The 26,746-nt window shown below is 38.2% G+C and overlaps 1 protein-coding gene across 6 annotated transcripts in view; it reads left to right on the top strand.

Moving 5' to 3' along the window:
• The window catches only part of FOXJ3 (forkhead box J3), a 146,164-nt gene that overhangs the window by 38,495 nt on the left and 80,923 nt on the right, over window positions 1–26,746 (top strand). For 5 of the 6 annotated variants that reach the window (XM_032160474.2, XM_032160472.2, XM_032160470.2 and 2 more), the window contains exon 3: window positions 18,661–18,985. In XM_032160474.2, coding sequence (XP_032016365.1) covers window positions 18,661–18,985 — 325 coding nt within the window. Of the gene's footprint in view, window positions 1–18,548; window positions 18,986–26,746 lie in introns of all 6 variants that reach the window. The other variant, XM_058442005.1, reaches the window with a different exon arrangement.

Raw genomic sequence — 26,746 nt, 5'->3', positions numbered from 1 at the left:
ACACACACACACACACACACACACACACACACACACACACACACACCCATACACCCCTAGGAATACATTTAACCAAGGAGGTGAAAGATCTTTACGAGGAAAACTACAAAACACCAATGGAAGAAATTGCAGATGACACAAACAAATGGCAAAACATCTTGTGCTGATGGATTGGAAGAATCAATATCACGAAAATGACTATACTGTCCAAAGCAATCTATAGATTCAATGAAATTCCTTTCAAATTACCAACGTCAGTTTTCACAGAATTAGAAAAACAGCATTAGAGTTCATATGGAATCAAAAAAGCACTCAGCCAAAGCAATCCTAAGCAAAAGGAACAAATTCAGAGGCATCAGATTGCCTGACTTCAAATTATACTACAAGGCTATAATAACTAAAGCAGCATGATAGTGGTATAAAAATATGCATAGAGATCAGTGGAACAGAATAGAGAGCCTAGAAATAAAGCCACATACCTACAACCAACTGATCTTTGACAAAGTTGATGAAAATAAACAGTGGAGAAAGGACATTAACATCTTATTCAATAAATGGTGCTGGGATATTGGCTAGCCATATGCAAAAGAATGAAACTGGACCCTTGTGTCTCACCATGTATGAAAATTAACTCAGGATGGATGGATTAAAGACTTGAACATAAGACCTTAAACTATAAAAGTCCTAGAAGAAAACTTAGGAAGAACTCTTGGATGTTGGCCTAGGCAAAGAATTTATGATGAAGACAAAAATAGACAAATGGCACCAAATTAAACTAAAGCTTCTTCACAGCAAAAGAAATACTCAACAGATTAAACAGCCTATAGAATGGGAGAAAATATATGCAAATGATTACTTTCAGAAAGGATGAACATCCAGAATCTACACGGAACTCTAATAACTCAACGAGGAAAAAACAGCTTCTTTTAAAAACTAGGCAGAGGACATGAGACATTTTGAAGAAATACAAGTGCCAACAAACACGTGAAAAAAATGCTCAACATTACTAATCATCAGAGAAATGCAAATTAAAATCACAATGAGATACCATCTTGCACCAGTCAGAATTGCTGTTAAAAAGCCAAAAAATAACAGATGTTGGTGTGGTTGTGGAGAAAAGGCAATGCTTATACTCTGCTGACGAGAATGTTCAATCTCTGTGGAAAACTATGGAGATTTCTCAAAGAACTAAAAATAGAACTACCTTTTGATCCAGCAAACATGCTACTGGGGGCATCTGCCCAAAATAAAATAAATCACTATATAAAAAAGACACCTGGCCAGGTGCAGTGGCTCATGCCTGTAATCCCAGCACTTTGGGAGGCCAAGGCAGCGGATCACCTGAGGCCAGGAGTTCAAGACCAGCCTGGCCAACTTCGTGAAACCCTGTCTCTACTGAAAACAGAAAAATCACTCAGACAAGGTGGTGCACACCTGTAATCCCAGCTAATTGAGAGGCAGAGGCAAGAGAATCGCTTGAACCTGCGAGGCAGAGGTTGCAGTGAGCCAAGATTGCGCCACTGCATTCCAGCCTGGGGGACAGAGTGAGACTCTGTCTCACACAAAAAAAAGACACTTGTAGTCATGTTCAACACTATTCACAATAGCAAAGTCATGGAAGCAACCTAACTGTCCATCAGCAGTTGACTGAATAAAGAAAGTGTAGTATACAGATACCATGGAATACTATGCAGCATAAAAAAGAATGAAATCATGTACTTTTCAGCAACATGGATGGAGTTGGAGGTTATTATCCTAAGTGAAATAATTCAGAAACAAAATCAAATACCACATGTTCTAACTTATAAGTGGAAGCTAAATAATGGGTATGCATGTACATAAAGACGGAAATAATAGACACTGAAGACTCCACCGGGGGGAGGGAGGAGGATGAGGGTTGAAAAATTACATGTTGGGTATAATGTTCACTATTTGGATTGTGGGTACACTAGAAGCCCAGTCTCCACCAATGTACCCATGTAACAAACATGTATGTTTACCCCCTGAATCTAAAGTTTAAAAAAAGCTTCGCTTGGTTGCAAGAAAACTAACTCTGGATACATTAAGCAAAAAAGAAAAAGAATTTATGGAATGAATTTAGAAAACATGGTTGTATTTTACAGAATACAAGGATAGTTTATTCTCTTGAAATGGAACTAGGAATTGATGAAATGCTGTTAGAAATCTAGGCATTGTACTTACTCTTCTGCATTGAGTTTCTCTGAGTCTAATTTATTTCTTCATTTCTACAGGCAACTTTCTTTGATTTTCTTACACATAGCCATTCTATCCCTCAAGTTCATGGCTTCTTTTTTTTTTTTTTTTTTTTTTTTGGGACCGAGTTTTGCTCTTGTTGCCCAGGCTGGAGTGCAATGGCGTGATCTCTGCTCACTGCAGCCTCCGCCTCCCGGGTTCAAGCAATTCTCCTGCCTCAGCGTCCCAAGTAACTGGGATTACAGGTGCCCACCACCACACCCGGATAATTTTTTTATTTTTAGTAGAGATGGGATTTCGCCATATTGGCTAGGCTGGTCTCGAACTCCTGATCTCAGGTGATCTGCCCGCCTCGGCTTCCCAAAGTACTGGGATTACAGACATGAGCCACTGCGCGTGGCCTCAAGTTCATGGCTTCTTTATTCAGGAGAGCAGCCCAAACTGTTTCAGTTCTAATTCTAAATCCTGGGGGAGAAAATTTAGGTAAACAGCTTGAATCAGGTAGCACCCTTGGTTCAGATTTTTTAATTTGTTCCTGTATTACTGGTACAGACAAGGTATAGTACAGCTTTCAGAGCCCTGGGGATGGAGGCACCTCTGAGAAAGGGCATTGATATGAGCTAGGCAAAACATTACAGAAAGCGTTTGAGACAAAGCAGCATGTATCCACTTTTGGTTGAGAAAGGATTTCAAGAGAGGATAATTTTTGGATTCCTTATGGTCATTGGGTATTGAATGGGAGACTTGATTCCCAGCTTTATATTAGAACATCCAGAATATCCTTAGAATTGTGGATTTGGAATTGGACTCCTGCCTCAATTCTATTCAATCTGATAAATATATATTGAATACTTACGTCCTTACTAGTGTTCAAGAGTCCACAAAAGCAACAAGAGAAAAGGAAAACAAAAAGATTATTCCACCCCCTACTAGTGCTTACTTGAGAGCCTGATGGATAAGTGCTTGGCTGGGTCTCTTTTGAAGGTTAGGGATCTGAATGGGGCTTTTAGTATAGGGATCCATTTCTTCACAGTTTTGTTAACACTTTCCCAGTCCCTCACAATATTTGGAGCTTGCAAAATGATATATCAGCTATGTTAAAAAGCACAAAGAATGGAGTTATGGAAAGACGAGACTATCTGAGTAAACAGAGGCTGAGAAAAAGATAGTGCTTCTTAGTATAGTGCAAGATAGGTCTATAGATATTCAAGAAATAGAAAACCAAGAGAAGCTCATGAGACTGGATTGGAAGCCATGTGAAATGGAGATACTCATTCATGCTTTACCTCACAGCACAAATATTTTTTTGCTATCGATATCAAGAAGAACCCAGTATGCTTAAAATAAATTCAGGAAGGAGGATTATTATTATTGCTTTTCAGATTTTTTAGACATTTTAGTGGGTTTGGAATAGTATCTTGTTGTTTTAGTTTGCATTTACCTGATAACTAGTGATGTTGAGCATCTTTCGTGTGTTTATTGGGGTTTGTCCGTGTTTAAATTTTTTGTACATTTTAAAACTGGGTAGTTTGTCTTCTAATTATTGAGTTATATGAGTTCTCTAAATACTCTGGATACAAGTTTTTTTTTGTTAGAGCAAGAAAGTTTTAAATTTTGGTAACATCCGACTTACCAATTTTTTCTTTCATTGTTCAAGCCGAGAAATATTTACTTATTCCTAATCACAAATATTTGTTTGTCTCTTTTTATGTCCAAGCTGAGAAATCTTTACTTAACTCTAAATCACAAATACTTGTTTTTTATTTTATTTTCGGAGACAGAGTCTCACTGTGTCACCCAGGCTGGAGTACAGTGGTGTGATCTTGGTTCACTGCAGCCTCCACCTTCCAGGCTCAAGCAATCGTCTTATCTCAGCCTCCCGAGTAGCTGGGACTACAGGTGCCCACCACCACACCTGGCTAATTTTTGTATTTTTTTGTAGAAATGGATTTCACCATGTTGCCCAGACTGTTCTCAACATGCTGAGCTCAAGCAATCGGCCCACCTTAGCCTCCCAAAGTGCCAGGATTACAGGCGTGAGCCACCATGCCGAGCCCACAAATACTTGTTTTTTAAAAACAGCTTTACTGAGATGTAATTGACATAGTACAATTTTATAAGTCTGACAAATACATACACACATAAATCATCACCACATCAATGTGGTGAACATACCCGTCATTCCCAACAGTTGTCAAAAGTGCTTCTGTGAAGTTCTTCCCTGCTGTCCCTCTGTCTGCAAGGTATCTACTGATCTGCTTTTCTGTTCCTTATTATATATTTGCATTTTCTAGATTTTTACATAAATGGTCATACAATATATATTCTTATTTTTATCTGGGTTTTGTTTCATTATTTTGAGATTTATCTGTGTTGCTGCCTGCATCAGCAGTTCATTCCTTTTTATTCCATTGGATATATTCACAACAGTTTGTTTATTCATTCAGCTGTTGATGGATATTTGGATTGTTTTCAGTTTTTGGCTAAATACCTGGGGGTGAAATGACTGCCATATTGTAGGTGTATGTTTAAGAAACTGCCAAGCCGTTGTTCTTAAAGCAGTTGTGCCTTTTTAAACTCCCACCAGCAGTGTGTAAGAGTTCCATTTGCTCCATATGCTTGAGAACATTTAGTATGGTTAGTCTTTCAATTAGCCTTTTTGGTAGGTGTGTAGTGATATCTCAGTGTAGTTTTAATTTGCATTTCCCTAATAACTAATGATGTTGAGCATCTTTTCTTATGAATCCTTTTTCTTTGCAACCCCTCTTTAGGGTTCTGTCCCTGGCCTTGCACCCCCCTCCTCAGGGTCCCATCCCCTGGCCTTGCACCCCCCTCCTCAGGGTCCCATCCCCTGGCTCCCACTCCTGCCTTTCCTCCCACCGGCGTCAGGATCCTGAGCCCGCTCCCATCCTCCTGGCCCCATCTGGCTCCTGCCCTTGGCTCCTCTGAATCTTTGCTATATGTTATTTGTTGAAATACCTGTTCAAGTCTTTTGCCCTTTAAAAAAAATGGGTTTTCTCATCTCATTGAGTTTTGAGAGTTCTTTGTATTTTCTGGATACAAGTCCTGTTGGTTCATCCCCTCCACGCACAGTAAGGTGGATCTTGCTCTGTTGCCCAGGCTGGAGTACAGTGGCATGATCATAGCTCACTGCAGCTTCGAACTCCTGGGCTCCAGCGATTTTCCTGCCTTGATTGAACAAAAACAAAAAAAAAATTTTTTTTTTTCTTTAGAGATGAGTTCTTACGATGTTGCCCAGGCTGGTCTTAAACTCCTGGCCTCAAGTGATCCTCCTGCCTTGGCCTCCCAAATGCTGGGATTACAGATGTGAGCCCTGTAATTTGTAGGGTTAAGCCCTGCACAAGTCCTTTTTAAGATATATGCTTTGCAAATGGTTTCTGCCAGTTTGTGACTTGCCTTTTCATTCTCCTAACACTGTCTTTGAAGAACAAAAGTTTTAAATTTTGATAAAGTCCAGTTTATTAGTTGTTTTATGAATTGCGATTGTTTTTGGTGTCATATCTAAGAAATATTTGCCTAACAAGATTTTCTCTTGTGATTTCTCCTACAAGTTTTATAGATTTAGCTTTTATATCTAGGTTTGTTCATTTTTCAGATTTTTATGTATGATGTGATGTAAGGGTCATTGTTAATTTTTCTCCCATGCAGACAGTTGTTTCAACATAATTTTTTGAAAAGTCTTTCCTTTCCCCACTTACTTGTCTGGTTCCTTTATCAAAAATCAAGTGACTGTATCTATCTATATATATATATATGGATCTTTTCTTGGACTCTGTTCTATTGATCTATGTCTGTCCTTTCTCCAAAACGTGGTCATTGGAATTTTACAGTAAACCTTGAAATCTGACAGTCTAAGTCCTTTATGCTTCTGAAACTGAGAAAAGAGCCTGATATCCCATATCTGCTTAGTGGAGGGTTGAAAATTAGGGTATTCATATTTACAAATTACCAAATAAAAATTTAAAAGATAGTAAATAACTGTGGCTTCTTTGAGCACATGGGAAGGGATGAGTAGTTCCATCAAGTAAAGATTGTGATGTTTTAAGGAAGAAGTTGCTGTACTTGATAAGAAGAAAAAGATAAAGTCTGTGATAAAGACAGCAAAGTTCAGATATTTTAAAGTGATGGCAAGAAATAAAAAATAGAAACAAAAAATGTAGGATCTTTTAAAAGGAGCCAGTATAATAGAGTAAAGAAGATAGAATAAGAAAGACTTTAGGTAGAGAGATTCTTAGAGTCTTAGTAAGTTTAAGCTGCAGCATCTTTACACGTGGATTATTAGTGAGCATCCCAACTAGTGCTGGGATTTTCATGTAAGTCAGTTATCTTCACACTTTTTCACTCCTTTTCATACCATGTATGGAATTTTAATGATAATCAATGTTGATGTTTTATGTAAGTAGATAAAGACTGATGCGCTGTTACAACAGAGGTCTGTTTGTTTAGATATTAACTAGTAGTAGGTAATGGTCAGCTGACTCATGGTGAGATCCATAACCTTAAGGGATTCTAGCTTAATTTATTCCTACTTATTTTTTTGAACTCCTTCAATGAATATGAATTCCTCCAATGAATTGACTGGCGTAGTCCTCTAATTTTTCTCTTCTTTGATGACTATTGTTTTAAAGTTCAGAGTTGAGTGAATTTTAACATAGGCTTTAACTATCTTTTTCTTCCCTTCCAGCATAGGAACTTTTTCCTTAAAACATCATAGCCTTTTCTTGACAGAACTACTCATCTTCTACCATGTGCTCAAAGGAACGTAGTTATTTACTATTTTCTAACATTTTAATTCTAGTCGAATGTATTTTCTTTACCCAGCTTTCTCTCTCTACTTACCCCTGCTTATTTTTTTGTCCATTTTTTAATAAAAATTGAAGTGGTTTTGTGTAAAAGACTCAGTCTAATTTTTCTTTGAACCTTAGTGCACTTGAAATTATAAAAAGAAATCTAAAGGTAGATGGAATGTATTTATGATCCTCTGAAAATAACTCCAACTCAAGTAATCATAATGAGCAGTATGGAAGGTTTGTAATATTTATTATTTCAGACATTTTATATTGTTAAATAGCTTGTGTCAGATTGCTTATCAGAGAAGACTTATAGGTAATTCAGAGATTATTTTTTGGCCTCTTCAGGTGCTGTGCACTTCATGCAAAGCCTGACATGTGCATGAGCAGGGAAGATTTTTGTCTTTTTAAATCCACAACATAGAACTGAATTGAATTGTATTTTTATATGTTTTACACTATGGAGACTTTTGACAAAGGGAAAATAAGCATGTCTTTTTAAAAGTGTTTCTAACAAAATTGATTATAATATTTTTCATTTATTGAATGCCTACTATGTACCAAGCATTCACTGTGTGCTAAATATTCCACATGTATCTTGTCATTTATTCCTCAGAGCACTTCTGTGAGGCTTAGAGGTTTATTTGACTTCTTTAAGGATACATAGTTAATAAGTGGGAGAGTAAGAATTTAAGCCTAGGTATCACAGTAACTTCAAAGTCCTTACTCTTTCTGTTATATATAAGAAACACACGTACATAAATATATATATTAAGAAACAGATTCATATATAAATATTGTATATACTATATTAAGACACGTGTAAATACAAGAAGAGACCAAAAGACTAAAGATCAGTGTTGCTTATTTTTTGTCCCTTAAAAAATTAGTGCTTAAAGAGCTTTTGTTTATGTGGGTTATATCTGTCAATATTTATTGTATTACAAATTAAAATTAAGAAAAATTTAAAATATTCACATAAAAAATAACAAAAGTCTCCATAGTGTACAGCATATAACAAATATAATTGAATTCAGTTCTACATTGTGGATCTTTAAAAAACCCTTTGCCAACATAGATAACAAGTTTTATGAAAAATAACTCTATGTTCCAAAACAAAATTTAGTGAGAAAATTGGCGTTACATTACATTTTTGCAGATCTTTTAAATATCTGACTTAATAGAAGACAGCTGGATTCTCATCTCTCTCTCTGCATTAAATCTGTTGTGATATCACACACCACATAGCATCTGAAAAGCTCTACTATACACTTTATGAGAGGATCAGAGTGAAAAAGGCAAATAATACCTTATGAAAATAGTTTTGACTCTTCAGACTGCCTGAAGGTTCTCTGGACCACATTTTGAGAACTGCTGATCCATAAACACCACATATAGCAGCTTAAACTGTTTCTTTAGCATTTTCTGTACATCATACTTAACACTAAAAGACAAGACAGGATCACTTTCCACTGTGTTAGCCCTCTGCCAGCATTGATGCCATACTTGCCATGGAAGCAGAAGTTGTGGAGAAAAAAACTGATGACAGAATATCCAGTAAATGTTGGTTGGTGAGCTGAAGTATGGTTGCAAACAGAGGTCAGGATAACCACTTTAATGAAACAAAATTAGTGGACATCTGTTACTCGAAGGATGTGTGTGTGTGTGCTAAACTGGATATAAGAAACATTCTGGAGCAGATTCTGAGTTTTTAAATTATGGCTGCAAAGATGATGTTGAATGTTCTTATGTGAAAGACTGGTTGTGTTCATCAATCTTTACAACCACTCAGAGATGTAGACATTTTAATAGGGTGAGATTTAAATGCAAAATACAATATTTACTTGATGACAGAATAAACATTTGGTTAATGTTCAACAATCTTTATTTTTTCCTCCCTAAATTGTAAAGTGAAATATTTTGAAGATGAGAATTATAGCATAAAATATCTTTGACCATATATATGATCCTTAGGTTTGTATTCTAAGTGGAGTTCTATTTTTATTTTATTTTTTTGTGACAGGGTCTCATTCTGTTGCCCAGGGTGGAGTGCAGTGGTGTGATCACAATTCACTGCAGTCTCGACTTCCCTGGGCTCAGGTGATCCTCCCACCTTAGCCTTCTGGGTAGCTGGGACTACAGGGACACACCACCACACTTGACTAATTTGTTTTGTATTTTTTGTAAAGACGGGGTTTTGCCATGTTGCCCATGCTGATCTTGAACTCCTGGGCTCAAGTGATCCGCCCGTCTCTTCCTCCCAAAGTGCTGGGATTACAGGTGTGAACCACCGTGCCCAGCCCTAAATGGAATTCTAAGGAAGGCTTTAGATTGTATAAATTCAGAACACAGTTTTATGAATCTTAAGATTAAATAATTGTGGAATGATTTGGAGAGACTAGAGAAGAGCAATAAACATATTGTGATTCTTAAAACAGATTTTGTGAGAAGAATTGGAGAAGTTCTGGACTTTTAACTTAGTGAAGAAGGAACCCAAATAGTGTTACTGTTGTAGGATATGTTACAGTCATTATGAAGAGAACCCTGACCAGTTCTCATTTTCCAAGATAGAATTTATAGAAATTTACTTCTGTGTAGCAAGGATAATTTAGATCAGCTTGTTAAAACTTTTTTTTTTTTTAAGATGGAGTCTCACTCTGTCACCCAGGCTGGAGTGCAGTGGTGGGATCTTGGCTCACTGCAGCCTCCGCCTCCTGGGTTCATGCGATTCTCCTGCCTCAGCCTCCCAAGTAGCTGGGATTACAGATGCGTGCCACCATGTCCAGCTAATTTTTGTATTTTTTGGTAGAGATGGGGTTTCACCATGTTGGCCAGGCTGGTCTCCAACTCCTGACCTCATGATCTGCCTGCTTTGGCCTCCCAAAGTGTTGGGATTACATGTGTGAGCCACCACGTCCCAGCCAACTTTTTCTTTTAACCACAGTGAATTGTATACCCTAGAACAGATCAAATATATTGTGAATTTTTCTTCCCTTGGAGATTTTAAGAAATATTGTTGGTCTCCAAAATAATTAATACCAGGACTTGGCTGGGCGTGGTGGCTCATGCCTGTAATCCCAGCACTTTGGGAGGCCGAAGCAGGGGGATCACCTGAGGTCAGGAGTTCGAGACCAGCCTGGTAAACATGGTGAAACCCCGTCTGTACTAGAAATAGAAAATTTAGCCAGGCGTGGTGGCACACACCTGTAATCCCAGCTACTCGGGAGGCTGAGGCAAGAGAATCGCTTGAACACGGGAGGTGGAGGTTGCAGTGAGCTGAGACGTTGCACTCCAGCCTGGGCGACAAGAGTGAAACTCTGTCTCAAAAAAGAAAAAAAATTTAGGAAACCCTGAAGAGTATGAACTTCATATTAATATTAACTTGATAACAATATGAGCAGTTATTTTGTGTTGGAAACTGTTCTCAGTGCTTTATATGTATTAACTCATTTAATCTTACAGCAGTCCTTTGGGGTGGGTATTATTTTATCCTCATTTTACAGATGAGGAAACTGAGGCATGAGGAGGTTAATTTACTTGTTCAGGACTACATAGCTGAAGGGAAGAACTTGGATTCCAATCCAGGCAGTCTTGCTCCAGAGCCTCTATTCTTAATCACAAAGCCATGTCTTTTCCCATATATGTGGACATTGACTCTTTTATTTTGCTGAAATTATACTAAGAATAGAAACTTTGATTTGGGTTGTATATAACTAATTTAGAAAAAAGTAACACCAGCTGTTTTCCTTTGGAAATAGCCTAAGTTATTTCTTCATTTACAAACCTAAAAAAATTTATTTTACATTACATGATAACAAAATATAAAGTCAGTCTATAGTAAATTATTTTATTTCTTTTTAGATTTCTTCCGTAGTTGACTCCTTTGTCTACCCAAGCATCCACATAAACTTTTCTTCCTATATCTAATACTCATTTGCCCATTCCTCAAGGGAGACAACCCAGAGATTCTACCATTTACTATATCGGAAAATATAAGATCTCTGGATACAGTCCCTTTCATCAGAGCCAAGGATGACTTCTTGTGGTTTGAAAACCTATATAAACCAAGGATGAATTATATGCACTCTACATATCCAGAATACAGTGGTGGAGAAGGAATAGGAAAACAACAATAACAGTGTTATTCAGAAAAGAGGATAATGGGAAACTCAGTAGTCACTAGTCCATATTGATCATAAAATCCTGCTGGATAGGAGTGGCAGAGACTCCCTGGCAGAGTAATAAGTCCTTTTAATCTGCTCTTTGGGAAGATTTTCATTGTCCTTTATGGTCTTTCAAGGAATCTTACCTTGTCCAGTATCCTCAATGGCCACATCTTAGATTGGTATTGATAAAGATGCCCTTTCTGGGAAATGCACAGTTTTTACAGCTCTCTTCGTTGATAAGCCTTGGGGAGTATTTTAGAAACTTAAGAGACTTTTGCAGTTTGGACTCTTTCACCTCTCACCCTCCCATATAGTTACCTTAAAAATTTTAATTTCTAGACTTTTTGCTCCTTTGAGTAATTAGAGCCAAAGGACCTGTCCAGACACTTTTTTTTTTTTAGTGTGAAGACTGCCATTTGTACTTTACTTACCTCAGGGATATCTTGTTTTGGTGCCATGGAACATCTTTAACAGTCTGGTGAAGCCTATGCATCTTTCTCAGAATAATGTTTCAAAATCCATAAAATACAGGGGTGGGGTAGGGGGAGGGAGGGCATCAGGAGGAATAGCTAATGGATGCCAGGCTTAATACATAGATGATGGTTTGATCTGTGCAGCAAACCACCATGGCACATGTTTACCTATGTAACAAACCTGCACATCCTGCAAATGTACCCCTGAACTTATAGTAAAAATTGGAAAAAAATCATAAAATACAAAAGGTTAAAAATAAAACCAATTAATTATATCAAAATACAGTTATCAAAATATTAACTTTGTGACATAGTAATATATACGTTTAAAATAACACATTGAACAAAAGATCTAGTGACAAATCTAAGAAAGTCGGTTTTGAAGTAGTTGATGAGTTTAAATAAAAATTTTAGATTTCTGCAACATTTCTCATTGGTTATATTTGTGATTTTTATTGGTGGCGGAGTTACAGATACTATTAATGTTACTGTGATTTGTTGTCTACTGTCATACTTAAAGGAAATGCTAAATTTTGGTCACAAGTTAGTGGAAATAAAGAAGATATTTTCCTTCATCCAAGTTATTTGACCTCTTTTAGTTCCTAAGGAAAAGGTGGCTTTCGTGAGGCCTTCTGAAACAGTAGTCTGGGTGGAAAGACAACACCTTAACACTACCTTTGTGTGGTAAGGTATCAGTCTTCTCTACTGCTGATGCTGTAGTTTTGTAGCTACACTCACCTACCTCAGTTTGGACTTCACAAGCACTTGGTTTTTTCAGCCTTGCAAGACTTCAGATTATAGGATTCTTAGCTGAAATTGCAGGACAAGGGCAGGCAGTACCTATCTTAGCAAATCTGTACTTTCTCTGTCTCTTCTTGTAACTCTCATCAAAGTTTATTTCTCTTTTAAGACTTCACTTTAAATGGCGAGAAAGGGCCAACACATGCCAACATTCTAAATTTTTCCTGCATTTCTGTTTTTGCACTAGCCTCAGTTGGCATATGGCTTGCTTTTCAAATTCCGCAGATAACAGTTCGACCAAATTCTTTGTCATCAGCTTTCCAACCGTCAGTATCGGAATTTATTAACTCATTAATTCATCTTTAAGAGAGTGTGCTATTTTAGATTATGTTACTTGTGTCACCACACTGCCATGTCCTAAATTCTCTATGTTAGGAACTACATTCATCTGCTAATAGAGACTCTTTTATAGTAGTTAAATACATTAAAAGTCTGTAGGGTAGGCAGTCTGCGGATGGGATGGCAGCTTCACAATCTACTTCACAAAAAAAATCAGGGACCCAGACTTTTTCTCTGTTTCCATATGCTCAGCGTCTGGCTTCCATGTTCAGGATCATCTTAGGATCCACGATGACTGCTAGAGCAATAGTTAATTCTGTCCACATTCCAGAGGGCAGGCAGGGCAAAAGGTGCATTACCATCCTGAATAAAATTGGGATTTATTCCTAAGGTAAAAGGTAAGAACAGATATTAAGTGGCAATAGGAGTCTCTGCCATAGTCCCTGCTTCTGGTTGCTTTGGGTGTTGAAACACTGTAATAGGAGTGATAGCACATATTGACCCAGAGAGATGCATGAGATAAGAATAATTCAAGAATCAGTCCTGTGGTAATTACAAGAATTTCTCCTGAGTTCTAAGTTGCTCAGTTTTTTATGTGCCGCAGGTCTTAAGATGAAATGCCACATGCCGGGAATGAAGTGGGAGGATTCAGTAATATTTGGGTCACAACATTGTTACCCTCATTATTCTTATTCTTTTTATTTTCTTTTGTGTCTTACTCTTACCTCCATTTAGGGAGCCAACAATATCTCTACCCATTTGCCCCCCTTTTTAATACGGTTGAAACTTGAAAAACTTTCTGAGTAAGCCTTTGCTACACTTTGGGAATTAGGAAGGTTGCAGAGGTAGGCCACGCAGTGTACTAAAATAGCTAAAAAGCACACATGGGATCATATGAGTGTCCCTGTTTCATAAAGTGGGATTAAAACCCCCGTGTTATGACTCAGTTTTGAGTTGTTATAGCCTGATCCTGATGCTCCTTATCCTTTATTCTGTATGGAACTTCTTTTAAGTAATAGTTACCATCATAGATTTAAGAACTGTAGACATAAATTCTTCTCTATGCCTTGCTTTCTCCCACAGGTAACAGTATATGCTTTTCATCTTACTTCCATATTCTCATTTTCTTTGTTATTCTGGTAGAATGGTTTCTTTTCCTGTGTAAAGCTGCCTGTCAGTCTGTGCTCTGAGTCATACTTTTTTCTGTCTTATCAAAGACTTCAAACCTATGAGTACCCTTACCTTCTGCTACTTAGTACTCTCACCTCTTTCTTTTAACTTTTGAACTTGTTACAGTCTAACTTGTTTGGGGAGGAGCACACGCATACCTTCATTGGACAGTTACTGTTTCAATCATGAAAGTTCCTTCTTTCAAGGAGATCAGAATCTCGTGGGAGAGAGGTGGATAAAGATAATTACAGTTACATATAAATTCTGTGATACGGGTGTTTATACTCTGCTTTAGGAATAATAGCTCCTTTAGCTTAGGAGATGGAAGATGGAAAGAGGGGATTGACCAGGCTTTCTGTAGTGGGAGATGTTTGGTCTTGAAGTAGAAGCCAACCAGGCAGACAGAGAAGGAAAGGACATTCCAGAAAAGAAGGCCCTTATTCCTTATCCAGTTACTGTGTTATTTTTCAGATAACTTGTACCTGGCACGGTATTAGATAGCATCAGAAGTACTAATGTATGGTCACTGTCCTGAGTGGTTGGGGGAGAGGAGGTGAGGGTAGAAAGCTTAGTCATATGATTCAACTATGCATGTGAAAACAACATGTCAGTTGCCAAACTGAGGTTGTAATTGCCCTAGGAACTTAGAGAAGGATTAATGAAGGATTAGTAAAAGCTAAAGTAGTTGAAAATGAGGAATTTAGATTTAGTATAGCAGGAGTTAGGGAGCCATTGAAAGTGTTTAGGCATAATGACATGAAAGCAGTGTTGATAGATTTCTCTTGGAGTGTATGCATGGACTGGATATGATTAGTAGGGAGGAGTGGTTGAGACATCAGGGTCCAGGAAGCCAGCTAGGAAGCTTTTGGAATGAGGTGAGGTAATGAGGGCCTGACATTTCTTAACCAGATTTCCATAACCAGATTCCTCAGAGCCTCCCGTGCTGTTTTTAAATTTACCACCATCTGTTCTCGTATACAAGTGGACTTCTGTCATCACCATTCCACTAATAAGTTTGTTTGTTTCTTTTTTTTTTTCCCCCTTTTTTGAGACAGAGTCTCACTCTGTCGCCCAGGCTGGATTGCAGTGGTGCAACCTCGGCTCACTGCAACCTTCATCTCCTGGGTTCAAGTGATTCTCCTGCCTCAACCTCCCAAGTAGCTGGGATTACAGGCATGTGCCACCACATCCAGCTAATTTTTGTGTTTTTAGTAGAGACGGGGTTTCATCATGTTGGTCAGACTGGTCTCAAACTCCAGACCTCAGATGATCCACCCTCCTCGGCCTCCCAAAGTGTTGGGATTACAGGCGTGAGCCACCGCACCCGGCCTAATAAGTTTGTGTCTAAAGTTACTGGTGATCTGGCCAAACCTAGTGGTCATCTTTTGTGCTCTCCATGCTTGATGGAGAACCACAGTAGCTACCAGCCTAAGTACCAACAATGGGGGCGCTTTTTGCTTCACTACCAAGAATGCTGTATATAAAATTTAAGAAATTGCAAACAGAACAGAAGCCCCACTTTTTTAGAGTTTAAATTTGAGATGTTTTTATAGTGTACTTAAAATTTGCTCTTGCGGAACTGATGAATATAAGCACAGGGGAATAATTTTTACACATGATGGCTTTGAAGACTAGGGTCCTTTTTCTTTCCAGTCTATTTAAATCTTCACTTAGCTGAAGTTCTTCAGCCAAGTCGATCTTCACTTAGCTGAAGACTTAGCTAAGTTCTTCCTTCTTTACCCTCAAGGCTTTAGTCCATGTTGTTTATTCTTTTCCTGAACCTTCATAGCACCCAGAGCTCAGCTGTGTACTTTTATTCAGTTCTTTGTTGTGTCTGAACTTCTTTATTGGATTATAAGTTCCTGGAGGACAGGAATTTTACCACACTTCCTGTGTATGTATTTTTATTTTGTTTTATTTTTTACTCTAACATAGCGCTTTACACATATATAATTTATGCATCCTTGTTAAATATATAACACATAGTAAATACCTGTATTACTGAGATTCTTATAAAGTCTCATTACTGGCACTGATGGAAGGGGGCAGAAGGCAAAGATGGTTCTCAGTAGGGAGCACCTGCATTAACAATTATATTCCAATTTGTAATATGGTTTTGTATGAAAATGCATGTAACTGGCTGCTTTGGGAATTCGAACAAAATAAAACTCTACTCCATGGAGACTTGATATGAGGTAAATTGGATGACAGCATGGTATAAAATAGCCAATCTTCATTGAATGAAATGTGAATAATAGTATAAGCAACTACTCTTATTACCAATACAAGTAGTTAACATTTGTTGAATACTTACTACTTGCCTGGCACTGTTCTGAATACTTTACATCAGTGAGGTGGGAACTATTTAAATTTTTTCTTTTTTTTTTTTTTTTGAGACGGAGTCTGGCTCTGTCACGCAGGCTGGAGTGCGGTGGCGCGATCTCGGCTCACTGCAAGCTCCGCCTCCCGGGTTCACGCCATTCTCCTGCCTCAGCCTCTCCGAGTAGCTGGGACTACAGGCGCCCGCCGCCACGCCCGGCTAATTTTTTTGTATTTTTAGTAGAGACGGGGTTTCACCGTGGTCTCGATCTCCTGACCTCGTGATCCGCCCGCCTCGGCCTCCCAAAGTGCTGGGATTACAAGCGTGAGCCACCGCGCCCGGCCTAAATCTTTTCATTTTACAGATGAGGTATGTTTAGCAAAACTACCAGATTGGGTATCAGGAGATCTGGGCTCTCTTTTTCGTACTACTGCTAACTACCTGTGTGAAATTGGATGAGCTTTAACTGCAGTTTTTCGTTACTGAAGGGATTAGTCTCTGATCTCTAGGGTACTTTCTCTACTGTTTTGACATTGTGTGATCTCTAAATTATCCTATCTTCTTCTTCTACAAGTCCCTATAACTTCTTGCTGGGAGCAGGCATTTCTGGTTGAGATTGTAGAGTAGGATAGTAAGTGTTTTTTTTTGTTTTTTTTTTTTTAAGATCTCTGAAGACGCTATGTAGATGAATTTAAAGTTCAGGTTCAGAGGAATGTGTACAACAGAGATGGAGGGAATTTGAGAAAATGAGTAAGGTAAAATTATGGATCAACATATCTGAAAATCAAGAGGACTCAATTTACTGGCAGTGCAGGTAGAATCCTCGTGGTTGTCTTCTGATTTATAATTGCTTTTGCTTAATGTGGTATACTTTATAGTGCATTAGTGCCCTCCCAAGATACTCCTAGACTAATATTATTAACCAGCACTTACTGAATATTTTTGTGCATGTTTTAACACATATAATTTTCAAAGTAATATTTTGACCTTAAGTACTGTTGTTGCATTTTACAGATGAGAAAACTGGGAGGTAGAGGTAATTAACATCTTCACAGTTCTACAGCTTATAACTGTTAGAATCAGTGCTTAGACTCTGGGTCTTCCTTACCCCAAACTCCCTGTTCTTTATTATTCTCTGTTGCCTCCAAGTTGTTCAAATCCTATACATAATATTCAAGGTTGCTTTTTGTCAGGAGCCGTTTGGAATGAAGGGGCTATATGGGATTTTCATAGCTACAAATGTTTTCGTTTGACTTTAAGTCAAAAGAAACCTTTAAGTTTTTTTTTTATTTTGTTGTCCTTTTTTCCTTTATTTTGGTATCACTTAGAAGTCTTTTCATTCTTCTCTACTTTATTGTCAGTCATTATTCTTGCTGCTTTGATCCCAGAATAGAAGGGCTTATATCCTCTGCTGAAAGTTAACAATTCCAATGTGAAGTGTCAAGCCTTGTTTCTATATTCTTATCTTCAATTCTTAGAGCAGCTTTCTCCCTTTTCGAGGATATGTGTTAACCTGGCAGATTTAGTTTTCTTTCTTTGTGTGGTAATGGTCTGAATTTTTCAGCTTTGGAGAGAAATACACTACAGAATTCAAATCATTGGACGTTTGCCCAAACCTGTCTTTTAGTTTTTAATGCTTCTTTTCTTGCGACCATTTATGTGATTTAATGCCTTATATTCTGTACTCCCATAATTTCAAGTTAGTTTTTGTAAACCTGTTCCCTGACTTGTTTTTTTAAAAAAGTAACTCCCTGGTACTGCCTATTTTATTTTTCTCTCACTCATCAGTGTCCTTGACTTTGCATTCCTTTTTTCGGTCAACTCCCCCAGCTAGCTTGTCTCCTTGCTATTCTTGTATACCCTGCTTTACTCTTCCTACCTCCTACCTGCATAAACTCTACCTTCTTTCCTTCATGCAGATTCCTGTGCCAGTTTCTCAGTTACTTCTCTGACCTCTTGCCTCCACCTTACTTTTTGGTAATTTGTTTTTATGACTCTCCTAAAATTTGTGTAAAAGAAATGCCAGAGGTACATTTTAAGCTTTTAACGGCTTGTGGTGGTGGTGAATAAAAGAGTTGGGCTGCAGCTGGGTTTTTCTTACCAAGATCCTGTTGCCCTCTTAAAGAAACAGGCAGCGATTTTTAGAAAGATTGGCATCAGAACCACTTTGTTTGTCTATATTGTTCTGTATTTTAAACCATTTTAAAACCAAGGTTGTTATGTTTTGGTGAGGAAAAAATTAAGAAAAGATTGGAAATGTTGATCCCTTAAATATTTGGTTTGCTCATTAACATACTCAATCTTTTTCCTCCAGATGTAACTCAGGCTTTCCCTCACTTTGGAACGCCTAGATTTGTGAATATTGGATATTTTGAGAAGCAGGGGTTCTTTCCTTGATATTGACTAAGGAGTCTATTTACCTTCAGGATGACATCTGAACTGGAGAGCAGCCTAACATCTATGGACTGGTTACCACAGCTCACCATGAGAGCAGCCATCCAAAAATCTGATGCTACACAAAATGCACATGGAACAGGAATTTCTAAGAAGAATGCACTCCTTGACCCAAATACAACTCTGGACCAGGAAGAAGTCCAACAGCACAAAGATGGGAAACCTCCATACAGTTATGCCAGCCTCATTACATTTGCAATTAATAGCTCACCCAAAAAGAAAATGACTTTAAGTGAAATTTATCAGTGGATTTGTGATAACTTCCCGTATTATAGAGAGGCTGGCAGTGGTTGGAAGGTAAGGATTTTATTTAAATTATTACTTTTATGAAGTAAGCAATGATAATGTTGATTTCTACTGAAAATAAAGCTTTGTGAAGGCTCATGTAATTGAATATGAAATTTTGATCTCTGGTGATTTTTAGGATGTCAAAAAGTATTTAGCTTAGGTGAATAACTTTATTTTTGGTAGATTATTAGTGTGTTGAAGCTTGATTATGTTATAGGACTGATGTAGCATAAAGTAAGAGCAGGGATAATGTAGCGTTCACTGGAAACCATACCTGCAGTCCAGGTGAGTTGACAGTAAGCCTAAAGTGAAAACAACATAGTATTGCAACTAGTACTAACTGTCTTTATCAGTCAAGATTTTTTTTTTTTTTTTGAGACGGAGTCTCGCTCTGACGCCGAGGCTGGAGTGCAGTGGCACGATTTTGGCTCACTGCAAACTTCGCCTTCCGGGTTCACGCCATTCTCCTGCCTCAGCCTCCTGAGTAGCTAGGACTACAGATGCCCGCCACCACGCCCAGCAAATTTTTTGCATTTTTAGTAGAGATGGGATTTCACCGTGTTAGCCAGGGTGGTCTCGATCTCCTGACCTTGTGATCCACCCACCCTGGCCTCCCAAAGTGCTGGGATTACAGGTGTGAGCCACCGTGCCTGGCCAAGATTTTTTTTGTTTTTTTTTAATTAGAGACAAGGTCTTGCTCTGTTACCCAAGCTCGAGTGCCTGAGCACGCCACCATGGCCAGCTAATTTTTAAATTTCCTGTAGAGATGGGGCCTTGCTCTGTTGCCCATGCTGGTCTCGAACTCCTGGCTTCAAGTGATCCTCCTGCTTCGGCCTGCCAAAGTTTTGGGATTACAGGTGTGAGACACTGTGCCTGGCCAAGACTTTTTAAAAAATATTTATCTTGAAAGAATTTTAGATTATCGGAAGAGTTGCAAAAGCAATACAGAAGGTTCCCATGTATACTTTATCAGCTTCTTCTAATGTTAACATCTTACATAACCATAGTACAATTATCAAAACTAAGAAATTGACTAAGCATGGTGGCTCATGCCTGTAATCCCAGCGCTTTGAGAGGTGAAGGCAAGAGGATTGCTTTAGGACAAGAGTTTGAGACCAGCCTGGGCAATATATGTTGCTCATGATTATATGTTTTCTTGTAATTAGAATGAGGTAATACATTTTTGGGAAGAATAATACAGATATGGCCTTTTGTGCATAACAGATCAGAGGATAGATAATGTAAGTATGTTTTAATGGGAGTGTTAACTATGATTCTTTGGTTAAGGGGAGGTCTGCCAGGTTTCTTCATTATAAAGTTTACTATTTATCACTTTGTAAATAATATGTTTTGGGGGGATGCTTTGAGCATATGCAAATACGGTAAGTCCTCAACTTTAATAGGTTCTTGGAAACTGACTTTAAGCAAAACAACATAAAATGAGACCAATTTTTTTTCCTCATCAACGTTATAACGAAATGATGTTATTTGAAGACATGCTATACTCTGTTTGACTTAATGTTGCAGTTTCAAGAACCCCATTAGTAGTGCTAAATGAAGACTTACTGTACTTTATTTCTTAAACTTTTATCCATTAATTTTAGCATTCATTGGTAGGTTATAAGTGTAGCAATTATTACTCTCTCCCCTCTCCTCCCCTCCCCCTCCCCCTCCCCCCCTCCCCCCCCTTTTAAAGACATAGTCTTGCTTTGTTGTCCAGGCCGGAGTGCAGGGGCACCATGTTGGCTCACTGTAACCTCCGTCTCCTGGGTTCAAGCAATTCTCCTGTCTCAGCCTCTCGAGTAGCTGGGATTACAGGCACCCACCACTGCGCCTGGCTAATTTTTATATTTTTAGTAGAGACAGGGTTTCACCATGTTGGCCAGGCTGATTTCGAACTCCTGACATCAGGTGATCCACCTGCCTCGGCCTCCCAAAGTGCTGGGATTACAGGTGTGAGCCACCGTGCCTGGCCAATTATTGCTGTTTTTTAATGGTGATTTGTCTCTTCCTTAATTCCTTCGACATTTATTAATTGATGTTCTTCTGAAAAGATGAGTTGTTCCTTTAGTCCCTTTTATTCATTCAATCATTTATTTATAATAGTATGCACTCATAGATATTCTTTGTGCTATTGTTGTCATTCAGATTGTGCAACTTTGGCCACTGGGAGCTCTTACAGGCTGGCCCCATACTTCTGTTTGCTTAGCACTTTCTTTTTGGCACCTTGAGATGTTCCAGGGCTATATTGTATCTTCCTTGCCCCTAGAATCAACCATTTCTTTAAGGAGACTTTTGAGGTACTAGCTAATTTATGTTATACAACAAATAATTCAACTTCCTTTTTTTAAATTTTTATTTTAAGTTTTATTTTGTTTTTGGACAAAGTCTTGTTCTGTCAGCCTGGCTGGAGTTAATGGTATGATCCTAGCTCACTGCAGCCTCAAACTCCTGGACTATAGTGGTCCTCCTGAGTAGCTAGGACTATGGGTGCGTGCTGCTATGCCCACCTGGCTAATTTTTAGGGTCTTGCTATGTTGCCTGGACTGGTCTTGACCTCAAGTGATCTGCCTGCCTCTGCTTCCCAAAGTGCCGGGATTACAGATGTGGGCCACCGCTTTCTTTTGTCTCTGCACATGTTATATTCATATTCTTACATAGGAATTAACAAGTCGTGTGCTATGTGGGGTGTGTGTATACATGTAGAGGAAGGGAGTTATAGGGCTTTAGGTCTATCATCAGATGGTAGTTACTATTTAGTTTCTCTTAGGCCTTCCTGCTTCAACACTTTTGCCTTTTTCATTTGACTGGATTTATTAGAGACATTTGCTGATTTACCGTGCACCAAGGATGTGCTGTGCATGATTCCCCTGTAAGGGAAGGGATTGTGCCTCATTGAAGTTTTTGTATCTCTTTCTCATACCTTAGCACACAGTGCTCCATTTAGTAAGCTTCAATAAGTGCAGTTTGAATGAAAGCATGAATCTTGGTCCCAATCTACCTTTTTAGCTTTATTTTTTGTACCTTCCTTTCATATGCTTCTCGCCATTCCAGCCTACTAGCTGTCCCTGTAAGTAAGCACATCTGTTTCCTTCTTGCTTTTGTTTTTCTTTTATTTCTCCTTGGACCTTGTCTCTTTTGCCGCCTCCCCTCCCTTTTTTTTAGTTGATATTGTCCTATTATTTCAGCTCATGTATTATTTCTTATCTCCCGATAGAATCAGTCTCTTGTGTTACCATTTGCTTTATTAATAACAGTATTATAAACTTAAGAGTTTTTGTGTTCAGAAATCTTGTTTCATTAGTTTTTGTTTCTGTACTCAGATACTCAAATGATAGCTGCTTTTATTATTTTCTGTCTGCCAGGCACTATACTAAGTGCCATCATTGTCTCTTTAGGCCACACAATAGCCTTATGAAGTAGGTACTATTATTTTCCAAATTTTAAACGTAAAAAAACTAAGGATTAGAGAAGTTAAGTAACTTTGTAGAGTTTCTCAGCTAGAGAATGATAGAGTCAGGATTTGGTACCAGACTTGGTAGATGTAGAGATTTTTTTCAATGCTCATGTTCTTAACCATTACACAAGATGCATAATTCTGCAAAAACTATATTAAATACTTACTAAATTTAATTTTCCAGGATAAACTCCCCTCAACTGGCTGACTCAGTATGAGAAGTGATTGTTAACAGTATATTTTGAATAGGCATCTACGCTAACAGAATGTTTCAGTGGAGGATATACCTAATAAAACTTGAATGAAACATGAATCAATGCATCATTCTAAGCAGTGGTAGTGGCCCTATTTAAGCTGTGCTTTCTGGCTTTACCCCTGGGTACTGTAGACTTTTTTTGTCAAGATTTAGCCTGAGAAAAGGCTAGAAAATTTTGATAAACCTGTGTGGCAAAAAACACATGATGGCTAGGGAGTAGAAATGGCTACAATTTGAATATGTGGCTTAGAAAGTCAAATAAGAATTCATGGGTCCGTATCATTGATTGTAAACCTAAGTGCCTTTAGGTGCCAGTTGGGTGATGTAAATGGGGAAAGCAAAAAAGGTGCCAGACTAAAGAGTGTGTTTAATGTAAAAGGAGCAACTATGTTCTAGTCAGTTACTGCTTTTTAGGGCACATGGCAGATCTTCCAGTCTACCCCACTCCCCAAGAAAAGGGAAATCTGGATTTTGTGTGTAATTTTCAAATTTTTAACTGTTGTCAACTAATTCTGATTTTCATGAATCTCTGCAGGCCAGACATAAGTCTTGTGTCTGGGTTCAGCCTAGGGAGTACTAATTTGGAATCTCTGGTCTACATGATATCCTCCCCTTGTCTGCTATTTTTTTTTTTTTTTTTGAGATGGAGTCTCGCTCTGTTGCCCAGGCTGGAGTGCAGTGGTGTGATCTCGGCTCACTGCAAGCTCTGCCTCCTGAGTTCAAGTGATTCTCATGCCTCAGCCTCCCGAGTAGCAGGGACTACAGGCGCATGCCACTATGCCCAGCTGTTTTTTTGTATTTTTAGTAGAGATGGGGTTTCACCATGTTGGCCAGGCTGGTTCTAAACTCCTGACTTCAAGTGATCCGTCTACCTTGGCCTCCCAAAATGCTGGTATTACAGGTGTGAGCCACCGTGCCTGGTCCTCAGCTGATTTCGTCTTTCATTTGATAATGTGAAAAGGATTTATTTATTATCTGCTCTTGTGAAGCAGTATGCTAGGCTTTGGCAGTACTAGGAAGCATAGCACAGGGCCTAAGGGAGCTTACAATCTTTATTGGATGAGAAAAATACATATAAACAAGTAATTATTATGCTGTGTAAAAAGCTGTGTAATAGAGGAATCCAGAGTGCTGTGCTATAAATAGCTGACTAATTGGGCACACCTACTGTGTGTAAACTATAAAAATATCCATTGTGTATGTGACCTAGTAAAAAGTGTTAAATGAAGGGTACAGTTAATGAGTTTATGGGGAGTATGATAATCTAAATTGAGTGGTACAGAGAGTAAATGCCACTAGAGTACAAGGAAGTGGGGAATCATTAGATAGCCATTGACGGAAGTGGGACTTGAGCTGTGTTTTGAAGAACAGTTAAGATTTGTGGAGGTGTTTTTCAAAGTTCAAGTGTTAAGAAGCACTTGGTTATAGTGGTTTGCAGTAGAGAGTGTGATAAGAGTCAGAATATGGAGATCCTATGAATATATGAATTCCAAACTGAAGAGCTTGGTCCAAATTTAAGGAATAGCATATAAAGTTCGAATACTGTTTTCCTCATTAACTTGTCTGGCTTCATTTTTGATGACGTCTACCTGAGAATGCCAAATCCATTCTGCTGATATTCCTTGCCGATAGCCAGCCCAAGTCATGGATCTAAAACTGTTTTAGATGTAGTGATACAGTTTCAATGGGAAGAAATAGAGAACTAATGGGTAGAGAAGGATGATGTTGCTCTTAGAACTAGAAGATCCTGAGAGAGATGATCTGGTCCTATCTACTGCTTTAGGCAGACTTTTAATATTTCCAGAGATTGCTATTAAAGTTTCCTTTACCCAGTTTTTAAGTATTTGGTGCCTAGCACATGGCATGATCACTTTTAATTTTATTTTTACAAACATAGAAATATTTGAACACTTCGAGTGGAGACAGATGGAACCTAGTTTATCTTCTCCTTTGCACAGGCCTTTTTCTATTTTACTTCCCATTCACTCTCCTTAGATTTGTTTAGAACACTTCAGCAATCTGCTGCTAACTCTTCTTCAGGTATGGAGGAGATGGGTCGTGGGAAAATGGGAGGTCACTTAGAACTTGTGAAGTTAGCTTGTATTGGTTGACGAGAGGTATGGAGAAAGATCTTAAAGTGACTGTCACCACCTTTCCAGAAATGCAGAGTCAACTTATGCAACACAGAGGACAATATGTTGCCACTGTTGCTTAAAAGGACTCAAATAGAATTTTAGTAAACTCCCTTTCATTTTGTGTCAGGGCCTTGAAGGGAGATTACATATTAAAAATACCTCTTTGGATATTCCATAATTGAATGATTTTGTATTCTGAACTAGAGGAAAAGGAATTAAATTTTCAGACTCTGTGCAATGGGGGCTCGTGGCCCATGCCTATAATCCCAGCAGTTTGGGAGGCCAAGGCAGGAGAATCACTTGAGACCAGCCTGGGCAGCATAGCGAGACCCTGTCTCCACAAAATAAAAAATAAGAAATTAGCTGGGCATGATAGTGTGTCCCTGTGGTCCCAGCTACTTGAGAGGCTGAGGTGGAAGGATTGCTAGAGCCCACGAGGTTGAGGTTGCGCTGAGTTATGATCATGCCACTACACTGCAGGCTGGTGACAAAGCGAGACCTTGTCTCCAAAAGAATAAAATAAAAAATAAAATTTCATGGTATTCACTTTGAGGAAAGTTAACTTATTAAGTTGTTGAAGTTTAGGAAAATTTAAAAAAAGAAAAATACAAAAGTGGTGTGTGGGTGTATTGTGCTACTTTTTGTGTGGGTAAAAAAGGAATAATATTATACATTATGTGTTTGCTCATTGTTGTGAAAAGAAATTTAGGAATTTAAACTAGAAATGTATTTAATATAATTACCTCTAGGGGATAGGTGGGAGCCAAGGTGGAAAGGATGTAGAAGGAAATAAGATTTTGAGTATATCTTTTTATATAGTTTTAACTTTTGAACGCATGTACATGTTTTACATATTTAAAAAAAATCAAAAGGGATGAAAAAAGGAAACCCTCAAAGAGAATGCAAGCAGAAACAAGCCTAACAGTGTTTTGAATTAATAATGTGATCACACAGAAAAAAGCAAATTGAAGAAACTTTTGGTATATACCTTATATACCTTCATGGCATACATTCCAAGGCCAAAAATAGTTACAAAGAAATCATCAACTTAGTAGATTTGTGTTCGGTAGTGGAACTTCAGTAGAGGGTTTCCAAAAACCCCTAGGAAAGAAGCTGGGAGGGAAGAAGTTAGAAAGTTGAGAGCAATTCTGAAACCATTTTAGGTAGGGTAGAACAAATGAATACTTATATTGATTTTGGGGGGGACCTATGGGGACAGAAACCAGGACTCACAGAAGAAAGAATGGATAAGAATGTAGCAGTTGGTTGGATTGGAGGTGGCAGTTTAAACTCAGCTTTAAAATAAAAATCACATAGAATGCTTTTAAAATTAGAATTGTCAGGTCACTACTCCAGAGATTTTAAATTAGGTGCCTTGGATAGAGCCTAGGAATCTGCATTAAAATAACATTTCAAGTAATTCTAGAGCAGATAAACTGTAGTTTTGAGAAACTGCTTTTGGGGATGGTGTTTTTAAGGCCAATCAGCATGGCTTCATCATATTGATTGATTAGGTGATTGAAAAAAATCACCTAATTATTTCTGCCTCTCCACTTCACCAACTTCCTTTCTTGGGGTTATGGGAGATGGGGACTACCCAAGCTGTACAGAAGTAATCTCTTTTCTTTGTGGGTTTTATGTGTATGTACAAGTCTTGGCTTTCGTATCTCAGTGTTTTTACATTCTAAATAGGTTTTTGATGTCTTTTTTTCAACAGATATGTGATTACCCTTTGAAAAACATTGTATCCTAGCTTTTGGGTTAAAAGACAAGGTTCCTACCCTCATGGAATCTGTTTACATTTTGGTAGAGAATACAGCATGGAGGGGGAAGACCATTAAACAAACAATTGCACATGTGATGAGAAATTCAGGATGACGAAGTTTATTACAGTGGAACTTAACTAATCTGTGAACACCAGA

The sequence above is a fragment of the Hylobates moloch genome, unplaced genomic scaffold (genome assembly GCF_009828535.3).
Source record: "Hylobates moloch isolate HMO894 unplaced genomic scaffold, HMol_V3 SCAFFOLD_8, whole genome shotgun sequence".
NCBI lineage: Eukaryota > Metazoa > Chordata > Mammalia > Primates > Hylobatidae > Hylobates > Hylobates moloch.
The sequence above is the reverse complement of the archived record's forward strand: the minus strand, read 5'-3'. Positions and strand labels throughout refer to the sequence as shown.